This window comes from Brachyhypopomus gauderio, unplaced genomic scaffold, assembly GCF_052324685.1.
Source record: "Brachyhypopomus gauderio isolate BG-103 unplaced genomic scaffold, BGAUD_0.2 sc142, whole genome shotgun sequence".
Lineage (NCBI taxonomy): Eukaryota > Metazoa > Chordata > Actinopteri > Gymnotiformes > Hypopomidae > Brachyhypopomus > Brachyhypopomus gauderio.
The window spans coordinates 171,875-182,514 of record NW_027506963.1 but is presented as its reverse complement, the minus strand read 5'-3'; the positions used below and the strand labels follow the sequence as shown (position 1 = coordinate 182,514).

The window sequence follows — 10,640 nt, the reverse complement described above, 5'->3', positions numbered from 1 at the left end:
TGGTAACATTAACTACAAACACAGCTCTAAATTCCTGCGTTTACAATAGATGCGTTCATATTACGTTCATATTACATCTTTTACGAGCCTAGTAAAACTGTGAAATCACAATACACTCACCATTCTCCGTGGCCTCCAGCACCGACATTGCCGTGTCCAGCACGTTTTCTCTTCCGTTACTGGCTGGCCGGTGACCGTATATGGCATCCATTTGCTGGAACCATTTCCAGTCTTTGCGGTTTGCTCCGCTGCGTCCGTTATGGTCCTTCACCGCCCGGTAATCGCTTTTGGGTTTTAAAAATGGCTGAGGAGTCGATAGCGGAGGAGTCGCTCTCCTGTGACGCAACCTGTGACGACACTCCCTGGCCAATCAGTGTCATGCTGTTCCTCCACGTCACAGAACTGTACCGCTTTGGAACGGTTAGAACCTCGAGCGAGTAGGTACAAAAAAAGTGCCTGAAGGTACCGGCAAACTGGTACCTGGTACTAATGCAAACACTCACAAACCGTCGCGAATCGAACCGTACCGCGCCAAGCAGGCCCTAGTGGAAATGCGCCAAGAGAGCATTAGGGGACATAATGTTCAGAGTTACAGCAGACAGAGGAAGATAAAATATTCCTTCAATCCCCTCTTTTGTGATTAAAATGCAATAAGATCACAACACTTTTATTCATTCATCAAATACAAAGACAAAGCCGGTCCCCTCTTAAGGTTCAACGTTCTGCTACGGTTTCAGGAACAGATGCTGCATGTCATGAGGGCGAGCTTTTGTCAGGGCATCGGCCATAGCCCACATCCGATTCATCAACACATGTTGTCACAAAGCACATTTACAAATCAGATCCCTGATGATCAAGCTAGGGGTGACAGTGTCAAGGAAAATCAACTTAGGTGGGGATTAAGAAGAAACCATGAGAAGAACAAGACTCAAAAATTCATCCTCCATTGTCTGGCCCAGCAGGTTGTACCAGTGCCAGTGATTAGCATGTGGCTCTGGCAGGCGTATCTATTGCAGCACAACTAAAAGGAGAGACCTGGAGGTGACAACAGTCATGAGGGCTCACTGAGCTTCTGCATTCAACTCAAATCTTCATCACAATCTACACTGAACACGTGACGTGGCCGTATAACAGCATCAACATCTCAGATTACCAGAAGACTATACGAATGGATGGCCACGTTGTACACCTTCATTTGCAGTAAATTAACTGAAGGATTGATTAAATATGTGATTCCTAAGCCTCAGATTAAAGATTGGAAATTGGAAACTGAATCTGGAAAACTCTTCCATAACATCAGTTTTTCTCCAGCCCTTTTGATCTCTCACATTTTTACTGTATTAGTCACACACACACAGTCACACACACACACACACACACACACACACACACACACACACACACACACACACACACACACACATACATACATACACAAATTAATACTGTATTAATCAGATGCACAGACACACACATTATTACTTTATTAGCCAGATACACAGACACACATTACTGTATTAGTACATTATTACTGTATCATTACAGTATTACTGTATCATTATTACTGTATCACACAGAAGCTCTCTTTATATAAACAGAATCTCTCTATATAAATAACATTTGTTGTGGGAGTTGAGTTAATAGTGTTGGAGCTTTATTCCAAGTAAGTTTGTGTGTGTGTCGGAGAGACATTTTGTGTGCATGCATGCATAGGTGTGTGTGTGTGTGTGTGAGTGTGTGTGTGTGTGTGTGTGTGTGTGTGTGTGTGTGTGTGTGTGTGTTTTGTGTGTTGAGCTGTAAGTGTGAGTCTTCTTTCTTTCAGATTGTATAACTGCAGTATTACACAGGAAGGTTGTGCTGCTCTAGCTTCAGCTCTGAGGTCAAATCCCTCATCATACCTGAGAGAGATGAATCTGAACCACAACAAACCAGGAGACTCAGGAGTTATGCAGCTGTCTGCTCTACTGGAAGATCCATTATGTAAACTGGAGAAACTAGAGTGAGATACTGACACACACACACACACACACACACACACACACACACACACACACACACACACACACACGCACACACACACACACACTCATTATTAGTGCCACAGTCTTTTCTCCATCTCTTTGTTGTTCTCTCACACTTTTGATCTTTCTATAACACTCATTATCACCATATTTATCAAACACACAGTGCTCTCTCTCTCTTACTTGCTCAATCTCTCTCTCCCTCTCTCTCTCTTTACACACATACACATATAACTGCATCTTTCTCCCAGAATATTCCATATATGTAAAATATTCTCCACATATTCCATGTGTTGTGGGCATGGAGTTAATAGTGGTAAGCATGTCAAGTAAGCATGTATCTGTTGGTGAGATATTTTGTGTGCATTCATGCATATGTGTTTGTGTGTTGAGCTGTAAGTGTGAGGAGTTTATCTCCTTCTCTCTGCAGTCTAAGTAGCTGACGTATTCCAGAGGAAGGCCGTGCTGCTCTAACTTCAGCTCTAAGGTCAAGTCCCTCGTCACACCTTAGAGGGCTTAATCTGGATTACAATAAACCAGGAGACTCGGGAGTAAAGCAGTTCTTTGCTCTATTGGAGGATCCATATTGTAAACTGGAGAAACTAAAGTGAGTTACTGACGTACTAGCTTTTTATGCACACACATGTCTATGCAGACACACACACACACACACACACACACACACACACACACACACACACACACACACACACACACACACACACACATACACACACATATTTACAGTCTATATCTGTCTTTTTCTCTCACGCACAGTATAGCATTTTCTATTATATATTTCTCTCAAAATCTTTCACTATCTCTGTAACTGTAACTCTGTATCTTTGTCACATCGACATCCTGCGTCACACATACACTTACTCTCACACAAACATTAAAACTCTTTCTCTGTCCCTTTTGAATTCTCTTTCTATCACACACACACACACATGCGCGTGCGCGCGCATGCTCTCATGCGCACACACACACAGAAAATAAAGTACTTTGGGGTGGTTAGTAAAGATTTATGTACATGTCATTCTGATTAGCAGAAGGACTTTGAATAGTGCGATTCAGTATGTAATCATGTACTTTTGTATGTGTGTTTATTGCATACCTGTCAAGTGTCCCGTTTTGGCCGGGACAGTCCCGTATTTTACCATTCTGTCCCGGCGTAATCCCGTATTTTTATTTTCCCGTATTTGTCCCGTATTTTCATTTTTCATTTTTATTTTTTTTAAAGCATTCATGTGCCGCTCCAAACAGAATTCTGTCACTAGCCTTGTGAGAACTGGCTCCCAGACTACTGCAGGTGGCAGTTCTCGCAAGGTTAGTGAAAGAATTCTGTTTGGAGCGGCACATGAATGCTTAAAAAAAATAAAAATTGAAAACTCGCGGGTTTAGTGTCGACAGTGGGAGCAAACCTGGAACAACAAATCAGAGACGGATTTAACGAGAGAAGGCAGTCCTGCCAAAAAAGCTAAGCATACGTGTAAGTATTTTGACGAATGGGACAGGGAATTTACTTTCCTAAAGAGGAGCATGAAGGGGCATAGCTACTCATTCGGTAAGATTTGTAGCTGTGATTTTAGTGTCTCTCATGGGGGAAGGAACGATGTCCGTCAGCATGAACAATCTGCCAAGCACAAACGCGGGCTAAAGGCACAGAAATATGCCCAGGAGATGTCCCCATTTGTAGCTAGAAATACCACTAAAAATTTTTTATTTTTTAATTCATTTGTAGTTCAAAACATATTTGGGGTGTTTTTTCTTCAGTTTTTGCCACTCCAAAGATGTTTTCGTCTCTCCTACAGCCTCAATTGCAGCTATATGCAAATAACTGATTATGCAAATTAGATGATGACGTCATATACGGGAAATGTACCGTATTTTTTAATACAAAACTTGACAGGTATGGTTTATTGTAACCTGCATCAGAGCAATGTGCAGAGACGGAAAGCACTACGTTATCTGTCATTCCTCTGCTGACCCATCAGCTGTTTCTGTGTACAACTGATGCGTCAGTTTTTTCTATCACACACACACGTGTGGAGAATAAAATAACATAAAAATGATCAATGTAAATAATAATAATAATAATAATAATAATGATGCATTTTATTTAATAGCGCCTTTCTAGCACCCAAGTACACCGTACAATAAAATACAATCGTGAAATTAGACAGAGGAAATAAACATTAAAGATAACACTAAATTAAATAAAATATTCCAAACAAGACAGAGAAAGTTTTTATAAAGAAAATGCAAGATGGTGCGCAGATGGTAGTGAGTTCCAGATTCAAAATCAAAATTATTATCCCATGGAGGTCTGGATTTGGAATCATACTCAAAATACAAGTGGAAAATCTAATGACAGGCTGATCAAACATTTTAATTGAAATTCCTAAAGACAAGTTCAAATGAGGTTCAGTAGCAAAAACAACACTGGAGGAATCTTTGTCACTAATATCAGGAAGTTCTCCAAAGACAGGTACTTGAATTTCATCACAATGAGCTACAGGACGACGTGTGGATTGAAGATCAGGATACTTGAGGCTGCTCCGGAACTTTCTGTTGATCCCAGTCACATCAATTGCACAGAAGTAGCAGTGAGTGCTGTGGTTTGTTGGCTCCCTCCAAACCATGGGAGTTCCAACGAAAGTTGTTGAGCGTGGGGGGGGGGGGGGGGGGGGGGGGGGGGGGGGGGGTGAACGTAACACTACTCTTTAAAATTAATTCTCCCGTCTCTCCCGGATCCGGACCGCTGTCTGCCAGTTGAGTACGAAGAGGCTCAACTGATGAGGCTCAGGGATTGCGTGTCATGCAGCGCCGTGCACAGGGTCCTAGTGCCTGTAGAATTAATGGCCCGATGAAGGTCATTTAAAAACCAGGACATTTCCTCACTTAAAAAAAAAACCCGGGAAGCCGGACGAGAAATACGGACATGTCCCGGTAAATACGGACGTTTGGTCACCCTAGCTGTACTTACAATTTCTTCTCTCTCATCACACTCACATTGACTACAGTGGAGAGCTTTTGTACATAGTCCCTCCCTAACTGTCTGTCTTAGTCTTGTGTATATTTATATGTTGTTTATAATATTTCCAAAATGAGCACTTAATTTATTCTGTGTGTGTGTTTGTGCAATCTTTATGTGGAGAGTTTTCCCTGTGCCTCGCCACAAGTCTTTCAGTGCACTAATGTCCTGTACCTGCTGTGCAAATGACAAATAAACAAAATGTTTTTGATAATAAATGAATAATTGTAATTGCATGTACATTTTAGGCCACACTATACCTGGTAATGATATGGACTGTTTGAAGGGCTCTGCTAAAGCATTTGCTTTGGATATGTCTTCATCCATGGATCCATGGAGACCACTAGTATTCAGGGGATGAGGCCCTCTAGTGGCCAGAAGGGTGCATGCCGGCCGCTTCCCTCACAACATCCCTGAAGCAAGCAGAGGCAGTACAGCTTGTTTGCTGTGCACAAGGCACGCAGGACTGGAGGTGCAGAAGGTAGACATTAACATTACCTTCTTTCCTTATTATCATTCATTAAAAACTGATTTAATTACCTAAGTTGCCCAGAGTTCAAGAGTTATAAGTGTATATTCTAAACTTTGCAGCAGTACACGGGCATTAAATAATGTTAAGACCTGGGAATACCCAGAGCATAATTAGGGGCAGGCATTTTATAAATAAAAGTGATGATGATCCACGTGTGCTTTGCTCATGGGATAATGAGACACACAGCAGTGGTTCCAGCTCTATTCGTTGCTGCAGAACAATGTTTACAGAGTCCCTTGGCCACACTGATTGGGAGCTTGGTCTCTCAAATGGATCCCTTGACTAAGATGTGGTACTGTTTTTTGTTGTTGTTTATTTTTTACTAAGAATAAATGTAACAAAAACACTTTATTATTTATTGCTTTAATTATCTACCCTGTTCTTGAGGTCATTGAAGATCTGTCCAAAATACTGCAGGTTGTTATTAATATGCAGCATCTTGCCACTCATCCGGTTCACGATTTCCAGGGCTCGGGTCCAAAAGGCCCCTCTATTTTCTTCCAGCAGGAAAGGTTTGTCTGGGTAGCTGATCTCATGACAGTCAAAGGAGAAAGACACGTACAAACCGGTGAGCAGCACGGCCTGCAGCTCCTCCTTGGTGGCCACCTCAGCTGAAACGATGTCACGACACAGCATGTAGAGGAAGACCACGGTGCCTGGAGTGAAGAAGCCTTGCTGTTGCCATCCTGTCAGTGTCAAGGAGCGGTCCACACTGCGAACACACTGCAAGGGCTCATGGGCAGAGAGGTCCTTCAGCAGACAGGAACGTCGGCACAGGAACTCACCCAGGCAGGTGAGCAGCTCGCTGGTGGAGGACTTCACAAGAAAACTACTAGGCTTGTCTGCACTGATCTTGCGTCAGAATGGTACATCTGGAGAACAAGGAGACCTTGGCCCGATGACGAAGAGGAAGGGTGATGGTTACCTCACCCCATCACCTCACCTCATGTGGGTCACCAATGAGACCTAACATGCTTATCTCATGTCACTGAAGTATGATGTAATAGTAAGCTAATAGTAAAACTGAAGTATGATGAGTAATCGTCAACTGTTGGGAAAGATTCAGTCTGCTGAAAAATACGCCCAATATGAGGTGGACTGAAAAGTATCAGCCATAGGCTTAGTGTACAATTTTTTAAATGACTAATTTTGTGCCAATACAAAGAATATTTTTAAATTTTGTATTTATTTTTTAGGCTACCATTTTTATTTTGTAAGGACAAACATTGAAAAGAAGAACACAAACACTTTGACTTGATGAGAAAGAGCCACACATGATTTATCACAGCACAGAATGTCATGGAAATGTATAATTGTGTTTTGCACATTTTAAATGTAAAAGAGTTCAAATAGCCTTTAAGGGCAGTGTTTTTTTCCTGCAGTGTTTGTTAAGGGCCAGTAAAGCATTTTCATATAAATATCAACTATATGCCCACGCTGAGGTGTCCTCTTTTTCACCATCTCTGATCCGGTCACCCTAAGTGAACACTTCAGGAACCAGGAGAACAGATTCACAACACACAAGTATCAGGAAAGAGTTCTAAAGTTTAATGATAATATGTGTAGTTGAATACAGAACAAAATAGATGTGTCTTAAGACAATTTGGTAAGAATAATAAACCATATGTGTGATTGGTGTTCTCCTTATCAGGAGAGGAGGTACAGTAGACTGGATGTAGGGGGATGGAAAAGTCCAGGGAGAGAGATTCTAAGTGAGGTGCAGACACACAGATAAAGGAATGAACAACATGTCAGTGTGTTCTGATTAAGGATTTGCTGGGTGTACGTATGTCTGAAAAACATCTGGCACAGGAACATCTGTCCAGCGCAGTGGAGTTGGGGTGAAGCAGGGGGACCATAACAGCTGGAACAGGTTGAGACTCAGTAGCAGCATGATGTCAGGAGTAGGTTTACCTCATCAAGAGGAGAGACAAGATCATTAGACATGTCTTAGTACAGAGAAGTATAAATTAATGGACTATAGTGTGCAAGGCTCCAGCAAATCTAGCTATGGCAGCACAGCTAAAAGGGTGGAGCTAGAAAATAGCACAGGCATGAGGGATCCATGAGACATCAGGAATAGGTTTATCTGCAGGCAGAGGCAAAGAATAAGACATGTTAACATGAAAAACAATGTTTTTATATGAGGAGAGAGGTGCATTCGCCCACTAACACATCCAGGTCACCTAAAAAGAACACCATGAGTGACCTTAATCTTAAAAATGAAACACCAGAAGAGTTCTTAACCCATGTGGTGTAAATACTTGCCCAAAACATGCTCAGGTATGACCAGTTTTTTTGTTAGTATGATTTGTTAGGGTTGCATCTTGCACAGATGAAGCATGCGTCTAAAAGTAACAGTTCTACAGGTGATGCTTCTACAAAATTAATCACAAATCATTATTGACCCCCCTTTGGGTGCCATATGAAATGCCATGAACATGTCGCACAAGAAATGGTAGGCAAGACTTGTGGAGTGCTATTCTACCGTTGGGGGCAGGAATGGCCTCAAGCAGGCAGGCATGCCCTGTAAAAACAATCAAGAGATTTTTAAAGATATGCAACACACCTATATTTACCACCGTGCTCTTGAGGCAGGACCCTCGCCATGACCCCATTGCTCCTGATTACATCCAAGAACTTATTTCCAATTACGAACCCCCACATCCACTAAGATCACAGGTTGCTGGCTTCTTATTAGTTCCAATAATAGCTAATAAATAATAATAAATAATGAGGTAACAGCAGGGGGAAGATGAAATGGATGAAGGATCAACCCACTGCCCTGGCCCCTCTTACCACCCCAAATTACCCCCTGCTATGGCTGTATCACCACAGCCCTGGACTACCATTACTGACCATCAAGAATTCTAGGACTCTTAAGAATAAGAATTACACAGATAACACATGTATACAAATATCGCACATATACGCAAATTCTAACACAATGTGCAAGTATGTTTCATTACAACAAATATAATGAATATAATGAACATCAAAACGAAGTTTGCAGCAAGTGTGATTCAATATATATTTTAGTTTACTTTTTAGCAGGATTCAGTGAATTGGCCATTGCATTATACGTACCGCTAACACATTTATTCTTTAGCACGAAAAAATATGTGTAAAATGCTCATGAAACACATATAAAATGAGCTAGTCAGTATCTGCTTTGCCTTTCGAAAATCCTCGTAGTTTTAGGCATATTAGTGCTAGAGCTGCATCCTCAATGATTTGATGTATGCATTGATATTGATTATTGATGCATTTGAATAATAAAAGATGGATAATTGCTCTGTAATTTCTGGCACGAAGGAGAGGTGATGTCCTGGAGATCCTGAAATTTCAGCCTTGGCAGGGTTAATTCTACTAGGTCTGAAATAATACAATGTCAAAACAAGCAATTAGACAATAGCATTCACCCAATTTTAAATGATAGTTTTCTGTCTTTTTGTCAGACGACTATGGGCTATCTTGCTCTGAAAGTGACAATATTTTCTTTATTTAAAATTAGGGGTGGCCATAGATTAATTTTTTAAATCTAGATTAATCTCACTGAAATCTTGAAACTAATCTTAATTAATCTAGATTAAAATGGCTCATTCGGAATATGCGTGCTACCCAAGTAATGATTAAAAGTCCATTTTTGAGATAAGGGTTCTTAATACAGAGGATCTCCTGTTTCCAAAATGCATCAATGACTGCTTGAGAAAGCTGTTCTACTTTGATACTTGAAGAAAAAAAACATGCTCAATAAAATGTAGGCTACTCGTGTTCAATGGTTTATTCAGTTAAACATGAAAATAGTACGGTATGCCTACATACTTTAAGAGGGCATATTCAGTCAAACATGAATTTGTAAGGTTAACTTAAATTTAATTTGAACTTAACAGGCAGCCAATGTAGGGAGGCCAACACTGGAGAAATATGCTCCCTTTTCTTAGTTCCAGTCAGGAGCCTAGCTGCTGCATTTTGAACAAGCTGAAGGCGTGACAGAGCTGATTGGTTGATACCCAAATACAGAGAATTACAGTAATCAAGCCATGATGTAATAAAAGCATGAACAACTGTTTCCATATCTTTAAAAGTTAAAATAGATTTGAGCTTAGAGATTTTCCTTAGCTGATAAAAACTGGTACTATCTGTTTATCAAATGTAAGTGTGGAATCAAAGAGAACGCCGAGATTCCTTACGTAGCTCTGAGTATTTATTAATAAAGGCTCCAGATGTTTAGCATTTGGTGTAACACTGTCTGGATAAAAAAATAAAAATAAAATAGCCTCTGTTTGGCCATCATTCCATTTTTAAAAATTATTGGACAGCCAAATTCTTATGTCCTGCAGGCAATGTGGATGGGCCGCGTCTTGCAGAGTATCTGCACATTGTTGACCTACAAATTTAATGACTTAAGACCTCCAAGAATAAAAATTAAGACCATTACCATGGCAAAAACATGAATTCTCAAGCTGGGCCCCTCCAAAGCTTTCAGGTAGTCCATGTTAATGTGAGACCTGCTTTGCCTTGCAAATTATTAGCACAATGTCTGATAAACACAGCCTCAAATCATCAAATCATTTGTGCACGATTGCAGTATTTACTTTTGAATGGTCATTTTTGAGAACCTTGCCTCAAATATGGCAATATTTCTACAAATATGTCGAAGCAAAAGGTAGGATAATCTTTAAGGCGACATCACCAAGTTGAGGGTATTCCTGCATTAGCCCTTGGTTTTTTAAGTAAATAAATTGATTTTAAGATGGATAACAAATAGCAAGACATGGCACACATGCACTTGGCAAGAGAACTAGAGTGAATGGCGCTACTGTGTGTATGTGAATGTTTTTATAGAAGAACAGTCACGGGTTCAAAATACTACTGTTTTAATTGGTATTTGAATTTAATTTGAAATGAAACTGTGGCTGATTTAGCCGTGTTATACTAGTCCAACCATGCTTCTTTTTTACTGTGTGGTTAGACTGAGACTTGCGCTGTAGAAGTAGAATTGAAAATATTTTTTGTCTTTTTGGACATTAATAGCTTTTTCACTCCC

At 40.5% G+C, this 10,640-nt stretch overlaps 1 protein-coding gene across 1 annotated transcript; it reads right to left on the bottom strand.

Annotated features, from left to right (window-relative positions):
• Positions 1 to 2,092: 2,092 nt before the first annotated feature.
• Positions 2,093 to 8,200, bottom strand: LOC143500363 (cyclin-dependent kinase 5 activator 1-like). Its single transcript, XM_076994477.1, has 4 exons — positions 8,170 to 8,200; positions 8,041 to 8,117; positions 5,966 to 6,442; positions 2,093 to 2,128 (listed from the first exon to the last, which is right to left on the bottom strand). Exons 1-4 carry the CDS (start codon positions 8,198 to 8,200, stop codon positions 2,093 to 2,095), a joined length of 621 nt encoding a protein of 206 aa, XP_076850592.1.
• Between the last annotated feature and the right edge of the window lie 2,440 nt (positions 8,201 to 10,640).

Coding starts and splice junctions, on each gene's coding strand:
- LOC143500363 (XM_076994477.1), bottom strand. CDS start 8,200: ATGGCGAGGGTCCTGCCTCAAGAGCACGGTG. Junction 8,118..8,169: donor CCTGCCTCAAGAGCACGGTG/GTAAATATAGGT, acceptor TTGTTTTTACAG/GGCATGCCTGCCTGCTTGAG. Junction 6,443..8,040: donor AGTCTTGCCTACCATTTCTT/GTGCGACATGTT, acceptor TTCTGACGCAAG/ATCAGTGCAGACAAGCCTAG.